At 44.9% G+C, this 22,036-nt stretch overlaps 1 protein-coding gene across 32 annotated transcripts in view; it reads left to right on the plus strand.

Moving 5' to 3' along the window:
• The window catches only part of ANK2 (ankyrin 2), a 279,443-nt gene that overhangs the window by 108,500 nt on the left and 148,907 nt on the right, over positions 1–22,036 (plus strand). For 4 of the 32 annotated variants that reach the window (XM_068188291.1, XM_068188299.1, XM_068188288.1 and 1 more), the window contains exon 1: positions 18,527–18,858. The exons of 25 other annotated variants lie outside the window; for them this stretch is intronic. In XM_068188291.1, the coding sequence (XP_068044392.1) occupies positions 18,736–18,858 (123 nt within the window). In that variant the 5' untranslated portion in view covers positions 18,527–18,735. Of the gene's footprint in view, positions 1–18,523; positions 18,859–22,036 lie in introns of those variants that run through there. 3 more of the 32 variants (XM_068188286.1, XM_068188292.1, XM_068188280.1) reach the window with 2 other exon arrangements.

Below are 22,036 nucleotides of genomic sequence, written 5' to 3' on the forward strand. Positions count from 1 at the left end.
AGTCCTGAGTGACAGTGATTATTGTTGTTTAAAATGAGAGTTTCCTCTGCAGAAATGTTTCAGCAGGGTGGAAGTTATTTCTTGTGCTTTTCTCTCTCTTTTTTCTTTTTCCTTTCCTCCCCATCTATAATAAGCAAAGACAACTTTGGCAGTGGAAACTAGATATTTTTATGATCTGCTGAGATGCCTCATTAAGAGTGTTGTACTGACAAGCCATTATGCACCTGAAAAAGTTTCACTTAGAAATTTTTTGTGACCACAGACAGATGTTTTCACTGCAAGTTACTAAAAACTCTGCTGAGTTTCTGTGGGAAGTTATTTGATCTGATTCCACACAGGGTGCAAATCCCCATCCCAAGCACCCACAGCTTGCTTCTCCTCAGGCACCAAAAGCCTCACACTCAGATTGGTGTTCTGGCTTAGATGGGAGTGTCAGACTGGAGGCAGGGGTGGGAAACCAATTACTTTGGGTTCTCTTCTGAGGAGTGCTTTTTTCTCTGTGTTTGGAAGAGCTGTCAGTTTGTTGTGCTGCTGGAGCCTTGGACAGGCAGCAAGAGGTTGTTTACTGTAATGAATTACTTGCTGTTTTTATAAATATTTACCCTTGATATTGGGGAATCAGTGTGTTTAATTTTTGCCAGATGGAATAAATGATTAGAGCACAATTCAGACTAAACACAGGCAAGGTTTTAAGGTATCCGACTTTCCATTAAATTATGTTCATTGCAGGGGAATTGGACCAGGTGACTTTTAAAGTCCCTTCCAACCCAAACTGTTCTATGATTCTGTGATTTTTGTAGGACTTTGTAGAGCTGTTGACTCCCAAGGGAAGAACCCAGGACCCAGCAGTGAGCTGTGTCCCTAGATAGGGACACGGATTTTGAGCATCACATGGTCTCTTCTCTACCTCCATGGGATTGATAGCTCAGTATCCTGATGCTGGCTACTACAAAACATTCCTGTAAATTAGAGGGTTTTATTTGTTAACCAGATAAATTAATCAAAGTGATACCACCCCTGTTGCTAGAGATACAATACAAAATCAATATGGAATACTATTATTTAAAGAGTGTAAAAGAGATGTCTATGTTTCAAAAACAGCTCTGGGTGGTTCCTTCAAAAAGTGGAAGAAGAGCCAGAAGATGCATGCATTTAGTTCTTAATTTTACTTTTCAATATTATATGTGTGGTTTGGAGAATTTAAGAAAAATATATTATTGGCCTGAAAACAAAACTAAACTGACTTGTGTCCAGTCACACCACAGAAATGCGCAGAAATCCTGCAGAGACTGAGCCCTGACACTGTTGGTAGAGCCTGGTCAGCATTCCACTGCTGGGCGATGAAGTATATCACACTTAGAAAATATGGTTATCATGGTAAAAATGATTCATTTCATTTAATTTGCAACAAGTAAGGCTTGCTCTTTCTCTCCTGAAGACCTAAGCCACGATACGCTAATGCTGAGGACACCGGAGTGCGTGTAAGTGTCCTGCCATTCTTGGTTAAGGTAAATAGGCTTAGGTAACGTGTTTGTTAGGAAACATTTACCATAAGCCAACTATTCTGGGCAGATTGTTAATTCCACGTGAGTGATATGGCTGTGCACAGCCAGTGCTTGGCCTGCCTGCTTTGGGACTGGCATTAATTGAGCTCTCTGAGCTCCCATGTCACTAATTACTGTGAAATAGAGTTTTCTCCTTGCTTTTTGTTGTGAGACAAAACTGTCTTTCTTCCACATGCTCTCCTGGTTTACAAAATGTGCTCACCAAGAACTCTCCACTTGTGGGGGAAAAAACACTTTGTGGTTTTCACTTGGCAAAATATTATCTTCTTATTTTTCCTTTACAAACACAGTTCCTGCTACCATCAGTGAAAATTATAGGGAGATTCTCCAAAGACTTATAGGTCAATGGAAGCCTTCCTTTGACGTAGTTGGATTTTAATTTGTAAGCATGTAAAAGAGATAAGAAATCCCTAATTAAAATTTACTAATGCGTTTTAAGACTCTTGTTACCGGAGGCTTCTGTAGAAATAGAGTTTAATAAGGCTGGTAAGGCTGCAAGAACTCATTTTCTTCTGCACTGAGCCCTGGGTCAATTAGAAATAAGCCTACTTATCTACTGTACTTTACAACAGCCCTGTACCCCAACCATGTCTTGTTCTTTAGACTCTTTCAAGATGCCACTCTTTGATGGATCTTCATCCATCCCAGCATTTGCAAAATTGGGTATTTCAGTCTTGAGGTGGGTCCATGACAGGACAAGCAAGCTCCCTGGTAAGAACAGGGGAGGTAACATCCTTCAGAAATTTCTGCATCTCTCCACTGTATTTTTTTACTTTGATCAGTGATTAGTTTAGCAGAGGTTTTAAGTCAATATGAATACTGATGTCTATGTGTGTAGAGAGAGAAAGTGGCTTCTATGAGTAAAGAAACAAAACAATTTGCCTAATATTTAAGATAAGAGAATCCAGACTACAACAAGAGCCTAAATCAGTATTTGTTATCGAGGAGGCTTTCCAGGAATTGCATGCCTTTTGTTAGGGGGAAAAAACAAAACAAAACAAAAAAAGTTGTGTTGTTACTCAGTATCAATGTAGCAATTTGTTTTATGGTGTTTCAATAGTGCAGTTTCATGGTAGCTCAGGCTGCTGGTGAGAAAGTGGGCAAAGCAAAGGGAGAGAAGAAATGGAGCCAGTTTATTATACTGTGTAGATGTTACAGTAGGTACTGTAATGCCTTGGAATGTGTGGATGGAGGGGAAACCCACTTTCTTCCCCCGCTTTGGAGAGTAGGGGGAAAAAAGGGTGGTGGGAAGTGGAGATTACTGCTAAAAAAATTCATCTGCATGATGGTAGGTGTGTTGAACTTTGGTTTTCTATTTTTATCTGTGTGCATTAATACAGTAACATATCTGGTGTCAGAGGTTTATTATATTTGTAGGCATATTTATCTGCCCAAGTTATCAGAGTGCTTGGCCAAACCACAGAGAATGTAGCACTCTACATATTCTTACAGAATTTCAATATGTTTTGCCTGAAGAAAAATAGAAAATCAGCAGATGAGCCAGAAATACCCTGCAAGAGTCTGCTCCCTCTCCAGCTTCTGCACCGCAGTCCCTCCCTGCTGTGTTAATTCCTTATCCTACACCAGTTTGTTGCGAGAGGCAGACTGGCAAAATCTGTAGGAGTGTGGCGCACTGATGTGGGAACGGGTTTGTTGTGCAGGTCCTTGGAGTTTGGGAATCCTGCGAGCCTCACCGGCCATGCCGTGTCCATCCCGCTGTGCTGGGCTGTGCGGGGCTGCTTTCCGCCCGGCTCCCGCAGCATCGCAGGCTCTGTTGCCATGGGGACCGGGGCTCTCCGCAGTGACGATCCGCCCTAACGATGCCGCGCGATCGCGGGCAGGGAATGCGCACGGAACGAGCCCTGCCACCGATCCCTGCTGGCCTGGCCGTGCCCTCGGCTCGCAGGCTCCTGCCTTTTGTCGGCAGCTCCGCTGCGGGTCCCCAGGTGCCCTCACCGGGACCCGCCTTTGTTGTGCCGCTGCCGGGAAGAGGGGAGGTGTTAGAATTCAGGGAGGATGAGCTTAAGCAGCCGAGCTTTCTGATCGTCTGCAAAACACCAAGTGCTGTCTGGAGACATCTGTCAAAAACCCAGCGGGGAGGGTGGAGCAGGGACACTCTGGGTGGAATAGGGTGGGAGAAGGGCGATGGGGAAATACCGCTGTGTGGCAAGTGTAAAGCATTGAGGAAGAGGGATGCTGAGACTGCTGCCAAAAGGCATAAGGAGATGTCCATAGGTCACTCTTGAATCCAGGAGCTGATTTGGAAGGCAGGTGCCAAGCTGGCATTATGTACAGTTCTTGCTGATGGGAGGTTATTCCTTTTCTGTATGTTTTTTAAACTATCTTATCTGAGGCACGTTCTGTATTTCACAAGTTCCTGGGTGCAGCCTGGTGCAGGTACAAATGGTGACACTGTTGATACTTGCTGGTGACACAGTAGCCTGACACTTGGTGCGTCAGTACAACAGCATTTCTGAGCATCCAGACATTCCCAGGAGTGAGTCTGAGGATAGTTGTGCATAAAGATGAAGAAGTGCCAGGAATAAGGGGTGTGTTCTCCATGCAGACCTCTGGTGGTGATGCTGTGCTCTATTTTTCTGTGATAAATATGACTTCTACAAGGCAAAGCTAGACCCGAGTTACACGTGAGTTTAATCATCAGGGAAGGTTGACATTCTTGTTGGGCTGGAAATGGGATGACCAAGACATGGGATCACGAGGAACAGAGCAAAACTGGCCATTTAGGCAACTGAGCACTGTCCTGGAGTTGTGGATTCTGACTTTGTTCCCCTCAGATGTCCTGTGATTCTGCTCACATCAAAAACTTGGCTTCTCAAGGACAGCCAGCAGTTATGTGTTCCCTCCAATCACAGCTTGGCTTGTGATTTGTGGTCTACCTGGACAAATTCTGAGCATCCATTATGGCAAATGAAGCCCATAGAAATGTCACTTTTGCAGTACAAATGCTGCATGTAGCAAATATATCCTGAAAAATAAAGTTCAACGTGTTTCTGGTTGGTACAGACAAAATCAGAGGGTACATTTGGCCTTGTAAATTGAAGATGAAGTACCTTTCATGTCCCAAAGCTGTTCTTGAAAATAAATGCATTAGTAGTTATTACATATATATATATATAAATAAATAACAAGGAGAACTAGAGAAAGACCTATAAGGGAATTAATAATTTAATCTTCAGAAATCAGGTTTATCATGCAGAATGAAAGCTATTCTGCCACCCATTGAGCATCAAGGAGAAAATAAGTGCTCAAAGCTTGTTTTTAAGTGTGTGCTGCCTGGGCCTGCTCATTGAAGGGGGCAGAGGTCTCATGAATATATAGTGAGTGATCCTTAATTACAGACTATCTCACAGGACATGTGTGTAATGGGGCTGAATAAAGATTATGGTCTTAATTAGGAATTTTTTAGGTTTTGAGTGCTTGTCTTGGCAACCTAAATGTTCTTACACTGTGTGTTGTTTTGTGCGTGTTCCATGATGCAATGATAAAAGCGTGAATTTTGGCTTAGTACCTGTATTAGTCCAAAAGAAATTGTTATTAATAACAAGCTGTTGTAGCAATGCCCTTTACAGAGGTGCACATGGACTTTGGATCTGACATTCACAAGGATTTTTTGTGGTGCAGTTGACTCCTCGCACTTGCTGAAAAGGTCCCAAGAAAGAACAGCGAAGAGCAACTTGGGTCTCATCAAGGAGCCTCGTGGCTCCTCATGGCATCATTTTGCACAGTGAGCACTCAGTGTTCATCTCCCAGAACACAGGGGTTAGCTTCCTATTTGAGCCTGCACTGATGAGGAGATTAGAGAGGAGAAATGGTGGCAGGTGTACCTCCTTGTGCTCCTCAAAAGGACAAGGGTTTCTTGTTGTTTCCCATCTGATACCATTTTCTTGCACAGCCCCCTCACTCTTCTCCTAAGCCACCAGCTGCATCTCCCCCCACATCTCACCTTGAGTCCATTTCTATGTGGTGCAAGGTTAAGTATGCATCTCGCAGTTTAAGATGTGGGAGGTGAGGCCACACGTAGAATCCTGCCATCCATATTTTTGTTACAGAAATTCGTTTTCCCAGCATAGGAACAGGTTAAAACAGCAACAGTAAATGAATCTGCGAGAAGAAATGAAAGGACAAAATAGCAATAATCTGGTTTCTTGTAGCCTCCTGTACAGGAAGGACCATTCCTGCACACACATGCAGTTTGATGCATGATTAATTCAGCAATAGTCCCCTTACACAATGACTGCACAGCAGCAGTGAATCTGAGATCATACAGAGCAAAAGCCAGCAGGAGACTTTGCAAAGGTTACTTCTCTGTCCTGGCTGGGTACGGTTTTCTCTCTGTCTCTGGGGGATGATGAAGTTGTGGAAAACACTGTTCTCCAAGGCACCTGTGTTTTTATGGGAAAAACCAACTTGTTTCACATTTGAAAGATTTGTCCTTCCTGTGTGTTGAAAGGGATCATTAATCCCAAAGGCATTTCTGCTGATGGTTGGTGAGAAATCCTGTGTTGTTCTCTCCCATGGGAAACTCTCTGGGTACTGTGTGCAGTTACACCATAGATTATATGACGTTAAACCACATCGATGAGTTAAACCACATCAGAGCAGCAAGTTTGGAGAAATTAGAAAGGGATTGTGGTGCAAAAAGCAGGAGGCACTGCAATCCTGGGGATTGCAGAGAGCGGTAGAAGCAGAGTGGTTCATCTTAAATGAGATGTAAAATCCCGTAGGTCAGGGTCATGTGGTCTGTTCAAGTCTGTGAGCACCTCTTACACTACAATTAACACTTAAGGGTCAGTGTAAGGGATGGCTGTACCCAGCAGCACTGCTGAGTTGTGCTGCTGGCTCTGGTTCTTGCAGTGGGGGGAGTGTTTAGAAAGGAAAAGCCCCTGGGGAGCCCTGGGTGGCCACTGCCAAGCAGAGAGAGCTCTGGGCAGTAGGCAGGAAGAACAGCACTACCCCACTTCCAGAGGGCCAGGGCATTGCCTGCAGATTTTCCTTAAGATTAGTGTGTTATAGCACCCTGGTTGTCATTGTAGAATCATGGAATAGATTTGGTTGGGAAGGGACTTTTAAAGGCCTCTTAGTTCAAAACCCCCTGACACAAGCAGAGACATTGTCAACTACATCAGGTTCATCAAGTCTTCTCCTTAGTTTTACAGTTGGCTTTCTGTAAGAAGGCACTCAGAATGGTTTGCTGTTCCATTTTCCTCTCCCTGCTTGCTCCAAAGTGGCAGAACATCAACTGGCAGCACCTGTCTGCCAGGGTTATGGTAAAAGGAGAATGGGATCAGTGGTTCAGGGCAGTAGAATTGCCGTTTCACCGCTCTGGAACAGACAATTTGGAGGGCATCTTTCCCAAGAAAAGCTTAACATTGGTGGGAAAGTAGTTTATTTCAAGCAGTAAAAACCAGTTGCCCAGTGGACAGCTTTTTATTCCTCTCAACTGCATTAAAGTATTAAACAGTATTAACTGTGTCAAAGCCTGAAAACACAGTTCAAGGCAGAGTGGATTGTTGGCACCCGGAGATCGCGTGCCTGCTTTTCCTTACACCGGGCAGAGCCGAGGCAGCTGGGGACAGACAGGGCTGGAGTGCCACCGTGTGGTGCGCAGCACCAGCGTTGCCAAAACACTTGGGGAAAACATTATTAGTGAGGAAAAAAAACCCCAAGTATTAAGGAAACCTTTCTTTGCCCTCCCCCGGCTCAGCTTGGCTCCTTCACTCCTGGCTTCTCAGCACTCCTGCAGCAGTGCTGTGCTGTTACAGTGTGTAGTGGTTCCTCTCTGCCACACCTTCCCTCTCCTCAGATGTTGAATTAAAGGCTGGTTTTTATTAAGAAAGCCCTCTGCTGTGTATCCTTGTGTTCTTAAAGAAGAGAGAGGATGCCTAAAGGAGGGGAAGGGACTTGTAAATCCTGTCTGCTGACTGGTTGCAGTTACAGAGGAGTGAATCCTAGGGATTGTGTTATTCTATTTAGGATTTTGAAAGATTTGCAAATGTTTCCCTTCAGTATGGAAAAGATGATGTCTCAGGATATCTCTGCATTGTGGAATGATGGACAATGCAGTGACCTTCAAGCCAGCATCAACAAAGACCAGGTAAGCATGACAGCACAAGGCTACAAATGAACCCAGCTGAAAGATGGGGCACAAAGTGCTGAGGTGCCTTTGCTGCTTTTACACCTGACCAGCGTGCTCTGCCATGTGGATGTGTTGGCTGACTCAGTACTCTGAGAGCCTGCTCCATTGTTTGGTGTCAAATCTCTGTCAAAAGACTGGTGGTTGTGACTTTACATGGAGATTTTGGATTCAGAGAGGTTTCTGAAGTCCCAAATGAATATATTAGTGCTTGACTAGTCTGTTCCTTCTTTTTTTGGGAGCTGTTCTACTTTACATAAATAAGTGTTTTAATTGGGCCATTAATTCATCGAGGCGATAGGACACCTGGGATTTTAAATCTAGGTTTCTTACATACCTGGCAATGTGTTGAATGTTAGCTAGTGTTTGTCTTTGTTCTCTCACTGCAAAGTCCAGCTTCTGCCTTTTCCATAGGGGCCAGTTAACTCCTACAGTGAAACACATCTTGTGCAATTGTGCCATCAGCTTGTCTTGAAAAAAAATCCTCTGTCTTGGAAGGAGTTCTCAGTCTAGCAGCTCTATGAGCCGGGAGGGAGGATCACCTGTATTACCCACTCTGCTCACAGGTGCATGAAGAGGGCAGAGTGGAATTAAAATGCTGCTGTAATCCAGTGCTGGCTGTTGTGGAGGTAGAAGCTTGTTTTGCTCTTTGCAAGTGCTTGAGGATGTTAAACTGAGGGAAATCCTGGGATGAAGTATATCTTTGGTCTAGACCGAGATGTTTACAGTTCTTTTCGTCTGTCTTTGTCATATTAACTCTCTACATGCTGCCTTTATCCCTTTCCAATGCAGAGCTCAGCCTTAACCCATGTGCCTGAATGATCTGCCCTTTTGGCACACATGTACAAATGATATATCCAGTTCAGATCTGAACCTCTGGCAGCTGGGGGCCAGCTTTGCTTAGATTTGTGCAGAAGTATTTCCAGTCCATGCCCACCTCATTTAACAGTCAATTTAACCCTGGTCAGCCAGATGTCTGATTTCCAAGTGAGAACATCCCATTTGTGACTTGCAGAGTAAGAACAAGGAAATGGGTAAATTGCCATAGTCTTTATTCATAATTTTTAGTGCTGTTGTCTTAGTGAAATGTTAAATTGCTAAGTGTTGTAGGGATAGTGAAGTGATGAACACAAGCAAGGCTCCCAGTTACATCAGGTCTGTCAGATTACGGCGTGCTTCTGCAAGGAGGTGTTTTTTGTAATGTTCTCTGCAGTGCATTTTCATGTCTTCATAATAGTAAGAGGTTGTTTGGGAAAGTGGTTCAGACAGCTCCCTTTCTGTAAGGTCCTTACTCCCAAGGCTCCTGAGAAGTCACTAAGTGTTTTTCAGAAATTATTCTTGTTAGAAAGATAGTACTTTTCAAAAGTGAAGGTGGTTAATCTTGACAGAGCACTGCCTCTGTTCTGTGAACTGGGAGCCATTCCTGATAGTTGTTTGAAAAAATGTATTTTTCATCCTCATCTTGCCCAGGAATTAATGGAAATGGAAGGCACTTTGGGATCAGGTTCATGGTAATATGTACTTTGTGTCAGATGTATCTCCTGATTCTGGGTAGTGCTTTGTTTCACACAACTGAAGGTGTACTGGCATGGACAAGCTCTTTAGTCTGATGAGTTCACAATGAAAAAAAATGCTGTGCATCAAATATATATTTTTGATTGTGTGTCTTTGAGGAGTTTTTCGGTATATGGTGCCATAAACACAGGCCTGGAAGGCAAAACATAAAAATTATACTACAGTATTACTTTTAGGAAGGACAAGGAAAAAGCTAGTATTTGAAAGTGGGATTTGCATTACGCTTTTAAGTCACAGGAGGACAACATAGAAGCTATATCCTCTGTGATTTCTGAAGAATCTGTGTATTTAGCTGACTCAAAAATTACTTTTAAAATTTGTACTGCTTAGAAAAGTTATTTGTAATAGGTTATGAAATGCTTTTGAAAGGTCACCTGGCAGGTGCTTGCTGAAGAATGTAAATGATGGCTCCCAGACCAATAGACATTCAGGAGGGAGGTAGGGCCCTTCCTACAGCAGTGCCCTGTATGCTGGTCAGAGGCCCATGGTGTCTTGCTGGGGTTGGTGCTGAGATCTGACTTTCTGGCTTTGTCCTTCAGAGAAAAATGTCTTCATTTCTGCTGCTTTGGGTGTTTGGATCTTCTCAGGTGCTTCCTCTAGAAATTCCCTTGTAGTCTTTATCTTTGGACTTCACAGAGATACCAAGGATTTCTCAGTCTTTATGCTACAGGGAGTGTCTCATTCTGTCTCACCCTAAACCAGGGCTGTGTTTCAGCCATCCCAAAACTTTGTGCTTGGGCTGCTTTGATGCTGAAATAGCTGTCACAGGCCGTGTCAGAAGTGTGGCCAGCAGGCCAAGGCAGGTGATTGTTCCCCTCTGCTCCCCTCTTGTGAGACCCCAGCTGGAGCCTCCAGCCCTGAGGGGCCCGGCACAGGAAAGACATGGACCTGTTGGAGCAGGCTCAGAGGAGGCCGTGAAGATGCTCAGTGATGGAGCAGTGCTGCTCTGGAGCCTGGCTGGGAGAGTTGGGGGTGTTCAGCCCAAAGGGGCTACAGGAGAACTGGAGAGGGGCATTTAGGGCTGCAATAACTGAGAAAAGGGTTGTTTTGGAGTGGATATCCGGGAGAAATTCTTGCCTCTGAGGGTGGTGAGGCCCTGGCACAGGTTGCCCAGAGAAGCTGTGGCTGCCCCATCCCTGGAAGTTTACAAGACCGGGTTGGACAGGGCTTGTGGGAGGGACTGGGCTAGTGGAAGGTGTCACTGCCCATGGCAGGGGGTGGGACTGGATGAGCTTTAAGTTGCCTCCGACACAAATCGTTCTGTGACTGTATGAAATGTGAATCCAAGGCTGCTTTAGCATTGCTTGGCCAGGAGAGGGGGATCGTTTGCCATCGTTCCCCAGGCACTCCTGGTGGGAAGCGCAACACTGACTGTGCTTCCCTTGCCTCCATGTTCCCAGCAGAAACCAGCCCGTGCCCCAGGAAACACATCTGCCTTGCTTAGATTTTCAAACTTGACTTTTCAGTGGCCGCAGAGGGGGACCCGGACGTGTCCCTAGCTGCTCCCTACCCCTCGCTTTTACGATCCTGGCGTTTCCCTCCGCTCCTCGGTGCATCCCCGCCCCAGGCGCTCTCCAGGGTTCTGGGCTCTCTCCAGGGTGCTGCGTCAAAGGCCCGAGGGGAGCACGAAGTGCTCGACCTTGGGATTCACTCTATAGCAAATTCCGTACCTTCTTTTACTGTCCTTTCCAAGGAAATGCCTGCTAAAGGCACTGTTTGGCTGTGTATATGGAATTCAGTATTCCATAGGCAATAATGCTGTGTCTGTATTGGTGTGGGGACACATTGGGACCACTGAAGTTATTTGGTGGGGGAAGAGATTCCAAAAGTAAAGGAATCCCACTCTCTTTCCTTGGTGAAACAAAGGTGGAAAACATCTAGATTAGAAAAAAGTTCTATATTTTACTGTGTTTTTTACTATGGTTGCTAATTTGGGGTGTATTTTTTAGATAGTGTCTGGGAGCTTTTGAGAATCCTTAGTGCAAAACTTTATCCTCTGGTTTTATAAACAAGTAGCAGGCAGGTCTTCTCTTGTTAGAAATGGGGAAAATCCATATGTGCACATATTAAATAATAATTGTGTAAATAACAATCAGTCAAGCTTTTGATTTGGTCACTACGGGCAGGTAACCTTTGAATTTGATGGAGGTAGAACCTGTTAAAACATGAACCATTGTCACCTGGTCCAACACTGAAGTGCAGGCACAATTCTACACGTAACAGCATGGTTGCTTAAGCAGAGCTTACTATGTGCAGCAGCGAGGTTGCAACTGAAAGGATTTAAAATGGATGAGATGTGGGTCACACTAGCTTAAGGCTTTCAGTGGCAAACAAGTCAGTTTTCCTGTTATAAGCTCTTGCTGCCCTGGTGTAATTATTTTTCATGTAATCATAGTTGGTAAAATTATTTTTGTTTACATCACCCTCTTGGCTTTGAGAGAACAGAATACTTTTTCCAGATCAATAGATGTTTCTGCTAACTTGTTGTCTTGGTTTGAAAAGACAGGAGTCTGTGAAGGAAGGCTAGAGTCTCCCGTGAAATGGAAAAGGTAAACTCCCCTCCTTCCAAATTGCCACAATGTCAAAATAAAAAGGCTCTCAGGCAAAGATATGGGAATGGGAATAACAGTTCTTTACTAGGAAAAAAAAACAACTAAATAATAATAATAGTTTAAAAAAAAGTAATTAGTACAAACAAAACTACTTATGGAGTCAGAAACCTGACACCCTGAGGAGTCAGGGTGTTGGTGATAGTCCAGTTAAGTGGTGGCTGCTCCTCCTAGAGCCACCTCCTCCTAGGTGGCTGCTCCTCCTTCACTCCTAGAGTGGCAGATGAAATGCTGCTGAAGCGGTGGTCCTGTAGAAGGGTGTAGTTTTCTCTGAAGGTCTGGTAATAGAGTAGATGGGCCTGGTCTTCCTCTGGGAATCCAGCGGACAAGAAGCTGCTCCTTTGGGAATCCAGGGAAGAGGCTCCCTTCATGTCTCAAAAATGCTGATTTTATGCAGGTAGGGATGCTTGGCTCTTCCCTCTGGGTGGAACATCTCCCAATGGGATGATGCAACCCCATCAGTCATGCAGTGAGTCATTCAATGGCCCATTAACAGAAGATATCTCCCCGGAGGGAGGCATTGTTCTTGGAAGAGATAAGAAAACTGCCCACCTCCAACAGATGGCAAGTAGAATACATGCTTATCTTACAAGCCAGGACACTTGTTTATACTACATGCAGCACTGTAGTTCAGCTACATTATTGTAACAGGATAATTTCTGAGTGAACTAAGATACTACATCAGGTAGGTCAGTGAGGTTAGAATGGAGAGCCCTCCTTTTCACTCCTCAGGCTGGTCACTGGCAATATTTCCCTTGTCTTTGGGAAAACTAAGTAATATAACTTTTACATTACAAGTGGTAGGATTGGTCCATCAGGGACACAAATGAAATATATGCAGGTATCTTTCAGCGTGAAACTTCCTTTTTTGTGACTCTTTCCCAGATAATTACCCCTAAGCCTGAAATATGTCCTGTATCAGGATGCAGGATTAGAGAAGGAGTGTTCTCTCAGGCTGTTGGAACATTTGTCTGTTGCAGTGGGGGAGCAGGAGGATGGAAGCAGAGCCCAGCAAGCTCCCTGCTCTTGGCTGTGGTGGCATTCCAGGTGTTGTGAGTGGAGCAGGCACCAGGCTGGGAAGCTGCACCTGCAGCAGGTGGGGCCCTGCCCCTTTGCAGCAGATCCAGCAACCTAACTGCAGGCATGAGGGAATGCGAGAAGTGAGCCTGGGGAGCACGGTGTGCCCTTTGGGAACCAGATATGGCAGGTGTGAAGCACCTTCATGCTAGTCCTTTGGATCCTCCTTTGTGTTAACAGCAGCTTCTGCCCTCACAAGACCAGAACCAAACAGTATCCAAAGGTGAAAGCAGGTAGGGCAGGAAGGAAGATGACACAGTGCATGGCAGTGTTGGATTAAATTGTCAAGGTCCTGTTCCCAAACCCATTGAAGTCAATAAAATGTCTGCTGTTGCCCTTAGTGAGCCATTGCAGGAGGCCCTGTTTGACTTAGTTAAAATAGAATGTGACATCAATATTTTCAATCAATATGAAAACAAATACAAGTGGAGCAATATTTGGAGTTAATGTAACTTAGGGTTCATTGGAAAACCACAGGATGGGCATGCTTGCTAGAAATACCTATCTGTAGTTTATTTAGGGTTCTGATGAAACAAATGGGCTTCTTGAGTTGCCAACTTGGATGCAGCTGGGATACCTCTACCTCATAACTGGGGTATTTCTTTAAACCAGAGACATCGGTCTCTGAAGGGCCTTTCTACATCCTTTTCTTGGTGTTTGGGAAGTTGTTGGTGTGTGCAAAGCCTTTCTTTGCTGTGGCACAACTGGGGCGGCAACAAAGGCTGACTGCAAGGATTTTCATGATTCTATAATGGCACTTATCTTGGCTCCTTGCTGGCCTGTAAGTGCTCACCTGTGACAGTGACTCTGGATAAGTAGTTGAGCAGCAGAACTTGGCCTTCATGTGTTGTGGATGCTGGAAATTCAGAAATGTTCTGAAAGAGGCTGCACAAGATCCTGGAAAGCAGCTGGTAAGGATGGCTGTGTAACTGGAAATGCCTGGCACAGATGCCCAGCAGTCTGAAAACAACCAGAAGCTGCTGGATTACTTGAAATTATCATCCGTGTTTGTCCTTTTCTACCCTTTGTTATGTACCAAAATTTTCACCACTCTTGGAGCCAGAAGACTTTGATCTCATTCCACAGTGACTGCTCTTGTTTTACTAGGAACATATTATCTCATTTTCTTAGTCCATAATATAGGAAAAATAATTTTATAAACCCAGATTATTATTTTCAGTAATGCTCCCAAGATGAAGGTAGCCAAGCAGTACCTCTTTTTCCCCACCTGGATTAATTATTAATTGCATTTAATGTTTGTCAGTGTTGAACTGAACACCTTCAAGACAGAAACTTGCTCTGTGTGTGTTGGGGGGTGGTATTTGAAATGTTACTCTATCATCTGTGATATGTTCTTGGTGGTAACCATTAAAAGTGGCAGTGCTGTGATTTATACTCTGGTGGTCTAACAGAAAGGAAGGGAAAGATGTTAAAACTTGTCTGATCTAGGTCCATTCCTACCTCAACTTGCCTCTTTTCATTTGATTGGTATTGTTTGCTTTTCAATTAAAAAAATAGATATGTTCAAGGTACAGAAATAGGTAGGACATAGTTTTATATATCATCTTCTCTGTTCCAGTTCAGTGACACTCATTTCCAGCATAGAACTTTGAGGAGACCACATTGTCTTTGCATATTCAGTAAAATAAGAATGCAATTATGTAGAGCTTGTTTTTTTTTTAACCTTAATATATTTTCTCTTAGGAAATATAAAATGAAACCTCTACAGCATGGATATGTGATTGCTAACTTATTTCCAGAGTTATTGTACCTTTAGAATTACATGCCCATAGGATAAATAGCATGTGATTAGTAACTAAGGGTGTGGGTTAAACAATGAGTGATACAGGAGGCAATTTTTAACTGTAGCCTGTGCTTCCATTGTTAGTTTTGTGCTTTTACTTTGTGCAAGGATTTCTTTGCTGCTTTTCTAGGAATACATAGTCCTGCAGGTACTGAAATGGATGGGTATGCTAATACACACAATCCCTCCAAATACTCTTAAATAGTTGAATTAAGTACCTTGTTAATCTACCCTGGAATTTCCAAGTATTTTTGTGCCTATTAAAACAATTCCATCACCTCCATCCACATCCCTCAGGAGGCGGTGTTGAGAGAAGAACTTCCTGCACAGAGGGGGAAGGCTGCCCCCCTCTGCCATTTAGCCTGGCTGGAATAGCAGCAGAGGGGAGGTCTTCACCCATGCTTGTTGGAGGAGGTGAACTAATCCAATGAGTCAGGGTTCTCTGGTTTCCAGGTCTCTCATAGCTGTGTGCACACCTCCAAGCCTGGCCTGACCTGTCCTGCCTCTTAGCAGGGAGCAGTAGTTTAAATCAGTGCACAGTTCATAGGGGCAGGGATGATGGTTGGTGTAGATTTTGCAAAATACCTCATGCATGCACCTGTGCATTATAGTGTACAAGCTATGCAGGGCATCGCTTTGGAGGGAGCCTAATTCCCTTATGGGATTGTAATTGTAGTCTGCCTTCTCCAGAAAGGTTTTCCATGACAGTAGACAAAATACTGAATTGTCCTGTTTTCGTCCTGACCAACTATTGTCTAGGACAGCCCTTTCCCATTTTCAGCTGTTTTAAACTGGTTTTTGTTTCCAGGCAGTTTGCTGAACGTACTAGAGATTAGAACTGGAAACAACAGTCTCCATTCTGGCTATGAAGCAGGACAGGCTTTTCCCACTCCATCAATGCCTCCCTTTTTTTCTGTACCTTTGGGAACAAGTTTGAGTCACACTTCCTCAGCATGGTTTCTAGGCTTGGTTTTAACTTTGTTTTTGCACTGCCCACATGATTTATGTGGAGAGAAGCTTGTTTTTGTGAGCTGGACACCTGATAGTGGATATGCTTCAGGGAAGAGAATCACTTGTGTACATCCTCTCTTTTTGTACTCAATTACTGCTTGGTTTCACCCACGTTTTTAGGCTTTTATAGACTGCAAATGCTGATTTGCTCAGCGAATCAAGTCTGTCTGCCTGAAAGCTGGCAGATAAAGCCTGGTGCTGGTCATAGCTGTGGCCATTGCAGCACTGCAGTGCTGGTACAGAGTGCCTCAGCTGGTGGGCCAGGCCAGGGAGAACAGAACCTGAAGACTGTGAAATCAGCACATCAGGTCAGGAAGCTGATGCTTAATGCCAGCTTGGGAACAGTCAGACAGGAACTGGAACCCCAGTGAAGCATCCCCATCTTGGTATCTCACAGTGAGGTTCATCACTTGGAGTCTGCTCACAGATCACACAGGGTTCTGGCCAGGTTGAAGCCTTGTAAGCTTTGTTATCCCAAATAGGAATTTGTTGAATCTCACGAGTTCTGTATTTCCACATTCTTATCTGAGGATGACACATGCATTTCAGAGAAATCCCACCCTTTTTCTGGAACTGTGTTCTTCTGTTATTGTGCATCTGCCCACTCTCCCACTCCCCTCCCACACATGGTTTGTGACAGCATCGCTGTATGTTCTGCTTTTCTGATGTAGCACCTCCACAATACGTTTTCTATGTTTAGAGAGAAATTGCTCAGTCTCCATTTTTACATGAAAATGTAATATTCAGACTGATGTCTGCAGGAGAATTTGTTTTTGTTAGGATCTCTATACATAATATGATGACAAACCTGTTTCTACTTTTTTCTTCTTTTTTAGGAAAATCTGTCTTAGAATACTTCTTTTCTGCAGGGAAATAAGCTTTGTCAAATATTGATACTTTGTTCTTCTCCCCGGACCAGATATGTTCTTTCCAAAATAATCTATCAAAAGTAACTTTTTTTTTCCTTCCATATTTTTATGCCTCTTTGAGGTTAGGGAGAAAATGTTTGTGGAACACAGTGGTGAACTCATAGAGCTGGACTGAAGTTCTTCTTTACCAGTAATCCTATAAAGAATATTTGCTATTTAATTTCATTTTACTGGGCACTAGTCAAGTCCTTGGTTAACTTGTAAGCGAATTTTCTGAGAGAATAATCATTTGATACTGAGGTGATGAGCCTGCATGTATCAGTCATCAAGAGATGATGAATTGTTTGATAATAATGACTGCCATAAACCCTCCTGTGTATCAAACCCTACTGTGTGGACCGTGTTGCAGGATTTAAGCATTTAACGGCTTAGACACCTTGAACCATGATCTAGGGAAATCCTAAGACTGACATTTTTAAGTGTGGTGGCTTGTGTTTCGGTCTTATTTTCAAACTTGTTCTTTAAGATCCCATGGAAAGGTTGGAAAGGTATCAGAAAAGTTCAGTTCTTGACTACCAGCTGTTAATTTCTGATTTACAAGGGATGGTACATGTGACTCTGGGGTGGTGACTAAGCCAGGGATGTAGACAGCTCTGCTGCACTGGGGAGTCACATCCTGCCTGTCCCTCAGCACCTGCCTGAAGAGGCTGGAGCAGTGGTGTTGGAGGGAGCTGAAATGGGATCAGTTGTCTGCTAGCAACCAGTGCAAAGTCTCTTTTGATCTACCTGTGACCTGTTTGGATGAATAAAAACTTGATGCAAATAGTGATAAGAGTTACCCAAGGAGGTGGGAGTAGAACTTTGTGCTGGTTTAACAGGGGTTTAGGCAATAAGGAATTGAGAGACCCATCTCTCTCGGATATTAGTGCCAGTAATGAGTGTTCCAAACCCGAATGATATCTGGGGAGTGGGGGCGACTAAGTAGCGACATATTGTCACTGTCTCTTTCGGTCGCTGTTGGTCTGCTGGTACAAGCACTGTCCATCTTCAAGGCAGGCCTTCAGAAGTTGTTTTAGGAAGTGCAAGCAGCACCCCTGGCGGTATTATTTTAACTTTGGTGGGGTTGAGCCGAGCGGGGCAGGCTGAGCCCAGATTACGCTGCGTGCTCTGTGCTGTCCCTCCTCGCTGCGTTCGGCTCGCTGCTGAATGCAGCTCTCCTGATGCAGCCTCACGTGGCTGCAGAGAGGCACAATGAGGACTTGAGCATTGCCAGCCCTTTCCAGGCGTCTCTCCTGCTGCCTGCAGGTGAGCGGGCTGAGCCTGGGCTCTCCCAGCCCCGCACATTTTCCTCCCGGCTTCCTACGGACCGCCTCGGCAGTGAGGGAAGATCGTGAAGAGGAGGAGAGGAGCAGCAAGGCGTGTGCCGGGCTCCGGCACAGCCGGTCGCAGCAGCAGCAAGTCAGTAAGTCAGACTGCACCATTTTCTTCTCACCCTGTGTAAAGGCGATGTGAGAAGCTGACGGGAGCTGCGCCCTCCCCCTCTCGCTGGGGATGCTGAAGTGGAGCCCTCCTCCCAGCCAGAAGACGCAGCCTCTCCGGAGGAATCCCAAAAGACCTTCCCAATTTGGTGATGTGTGTTTAAAGGCCGATTTTTCTTTTCCTTTTTTTTTTTTTTTTTTTTTTTTTTCTTTTTTTCCCTCCCTGTGCTTTTTTTTTTTTTTTTTCTCCTTTCCAGCTGAGTCTGAAGCCCGCCTTCTCTTGCAGCCACCGCCAAGCTGAAGGGCTTGCAGCCTGCTAGGAGGTATTTTCTGGCTGCTCCCTGCTCGCGTGTGTGTGGCTGCGGGCACTTGGGCACGCTGCGTGCGTGGACACGGCCCTGCTGCTCCCGAGCTATGGGTGCTGCAGGGGCTGGGACAGAGCCGTGACCTTTCCTGGGGTGCCGGAGGAGGAAGAGTGGATTACGCCGCGAACTTCTGGCTCGCAGCCAGTGCCCTTGCGGAAAAAATAAATCACCTGGAGATCCGCGTGTGCTGGGAACAGCTTCCTCGGAGCTGGTGTTTTCCTCGCCAAAATGGCTCACGCGGCCGCTTCCATAAAAAAAGTTCGAGAGTCGGAAATCGAAGAGAGGGAGAGAAACCTTGAGAAGGAAAGGAAAAGACAGAGGAAAATCTCTAGGGCTGATCGGAAACGCAAGGTATGAGGGGGAAACCAGCTTCCTTCTCCCTTTTCCCCCACCCTTCCTCTGTCTGTGCAGCACCTCACAGGTGTTCGCTGCCATGTGCAATGCTCTCCCCTTCATTTTTCAAACCTTTCCCGTGACATTTCCCTTTTGCATCCCTTCCCATCCCGTCTGAGCCCTGCTGTGGTCTTAGCCCACCTGCAGTGAGATTAAAGTGCTCTGAGCCGTGGCAGCTCACAGCCACACAGGGGACATGCACATAAAGATGACATGTTGGTATCTCCATTTTCCCTTCATCCTAGAAGGCCTGGAGCTCCTTGCCATCATTCCCAGCCAGGTGTTCCAAACCTCTGGCTGATCTGAAGAAGTTGTCAAGGCAGGGAGGTGGCTGTGCTTGTGCTTAGCAGTGTGAAGGCGCATTTCTCTACTTCACAACAGCATTTCTCCCCCATTTCCCATTTTTAGCTCCACTTCCCACCTCCCCAGCGATGCTCAGTGCTGTGTGAGGACCTGCCTTGGGGTGCTGGGAGCATCAGCTGAGCTGTGTTGCAGTTTTTGGGTGTCACAAAAGGGATTCTGGGCTTGCTGCTGTGATTCAGTGTATTTACACGGCACACTGCAGGTATATTTGCCTAGGTAGGGCCTGGCACACAAGTCTGCAATCTGTCGGGTTCATCATCTTGGGTTAATCATCTCTGTTACTGATGGCACTTTCTAGTTCTCTTAAGGAATATCTCATGAGATGCTTCTGATTTTGGAGAGGTTTCTCATAATCTATAATTAATTGTTGTTTTCTTTCTGTTTTAGAGGGAATGACAACTCTCATTGTCTTGGGATGAAAAAATGGAGAATAAAAAAAATCAATAGAGGTGATTTGTTTGCCAGATCACTCTGTAGTTTCCAAGGACACAAAAAATACAATAGTGGAGAAAATATTAAAATGAAGGTTCTGTTCATCTTTGCTCTAGGACTGTGATACATCAGGAGTGCCTGTGTTAATGCCTTCTCATTGTCGTTTCTTTCCTCCCATGTCTAGATTCTCTAGCTTGTGAAATGCATTAACTCATTCCATGACACTGTGTTTTTACCCATTCTTTATTAATAGGTAAAATATCAAGAGGCAATCCCCCCCCCCCCGTGCCCCTTTCTGCTACATTGCATGTAAACACAGATATCAGTGAAAAGAAAAGCCTAGAATTCAGCCATGTAATGTTTGAATTTACAGATCCTTTTGGCAGATCTCTAGAATTCAGAAGCCATCTGCTCCCTTGGCATACCTGGGCAGTTTTGAATTTGTTTTGCATTCAGTCTTTAAGCTTTTTATAAATCTGAAGTGCATGGCTTAAATAAAATGACAGAGGCCTTTTGATGCCTTTGGGACCTCTGAGTGTGATCTCCGTGACTTTTCAAACACTCACTTTGCAGAGCTCATTAAGACACATCCAAATTGTCTTTATCAAAAACAGGAATGTCATTTCTAATGTATGCAGTGTCTGGATGCTGGGCAGGGCTGCTTGGAGCAGATTGTGATTACTCTCCTAATCCCTTAAGTGGGGCACTGCAGCATAAGGTAGTTTTTGTGATTACATTTTTGATTGTGGAATCCTCTGCAAAACAGCCTTTTTAAAAAATGTACTTAATGTGTGGATGTCTTTGCTGAAAGGGCTTTTTTTTCCTGTCTGACCAGCACCCATCTCAGCTACGTAATTACAGTGTGTGTTGTTTTTCCCGTTTGTCACAAGTCCTATTTCCTCGACGTGTTTGATTCAAATGCCTGTTGGACTACTTTAATTAAAGCTGGATAGAATTAGTACTGCCCCTTCTGCTATCTCTTTTCCCAGAGTGCGGCATATCCCTGGCTGTGAGCAGGCAGGCTCAGGCCGCATCCCTGTTAGTAACCGTGTGTGCTGATGCAGGCTCCTAATCAGATATTTGGATCCAGGGATCACCAGCGGGCTTTGCTTAGAAAATACGGGGAACACTTCAGTGTTGTGTGTTTCCTCCTTTTTAATATTGTGCCCCTGCTCCTGGCTCCCTTCTACTGCGGCTGCACCTTGCTGTTACATAAACAAGAGTCTGGCTGCACCCTAAACTTGCCTTCAGTCAGATGGTCGGGGGCTGGGTCAGGCTGGGCTTTTCCCTCCTGCTGCTGCAGAAGGGACACAGCAGCACAAGAATGAGTTGTTTATGTCTGTATCTATGCATGCCTGTGCTGTGCAGAATGCAGGGTGTAGAGCAGATCAGAGATGTGGGTTTGTATGCACACCCATCACATATACACAGAACAACCCAAAAAGAGAATATATGCTACATACAGGTTTTTTATTTAGTCATCAATTTAAGTGAGATACGTATCTGTGAGATATTTATGTATCTGTCACTTTAATTCCTGAAGAGCAATCAATGGTTTTACTGTGAAATGCGATTATCTCCTAGTAGGGGCCCTCCCAGTTTTTGTTGACTTCCTTGGAAAATGGAGGCTAGGAACAAATTAGGTGTGCAGGTCCATGAGAGACAAAATGCAAATGAATATACTTTTGATTGCTCTCAGCACTTACAGTGTTTCTGCATAGGGGGAATCTGGTTCCAACTTTGTGATTTGTTTGAAAGGCCTTACACTGCAGTGAGTGGATTTTCCCTACAGTGAGATCCATTTTGTTTGTGGAAGGATCATTGGAGTGGGGGATGTGTCAGGTGCTGTGGGCTGTCTTTCCCAACCCTCATTTGGATATGTGCCATGCAGCAGTACGTGCGGAGTGCACGAAGCGCTCGTTTGGCCTTGTGATAGAAATTTTCCTGTGTCCCTGGACATCCTGATTATGCAAAAGAGGATAAATGAAGGGCCATGGCCTTAGCTCTTCCACTCTGGCAGGGTGCTGGGCATTGTTAGCACCATCCCACCCTTCTCCAAACTCCCGGGGATGCTGTAGGGCATGGGCTCGTTGTGCCTCTGCCTCTTGAAGGTTTTGCCACGCGACCATCACCTGTCTGGGCAGCAGCACTGCAAACTGGCTGTAGCCTCTGTGCTGCTGGTCTGGGACCAGAACGTTCTGAGATGTTGTCACAGCTGCTGCCTGATGTAGCCCCAGGCCCTAACAGGCCCCTGGCCAGCAGCAAAGCTGCAAGCAGGCCCAGCAGGAGCAGCGAGCTGCTCACATCATGTCTTGGCCATCCTTAGTGTGGTTCTTTAGAG

The sequence above is a fragment of the Anomalospiza imberbis genome, chromosome 4 (assembly GCF_031753505.1).
Source record: "Anomalospiza imberbis isolate Cuckoo-Finch-1a 21T00152 chromosome 4, ASM3175350v1, whole genome shotgun sequence".
Lineage (NCBI taxonomy): Eukaryota > Metazoa > Chordata > Aves > Passeriformes > Viduidae > Anomalospiza > Anomalospiza imberbis.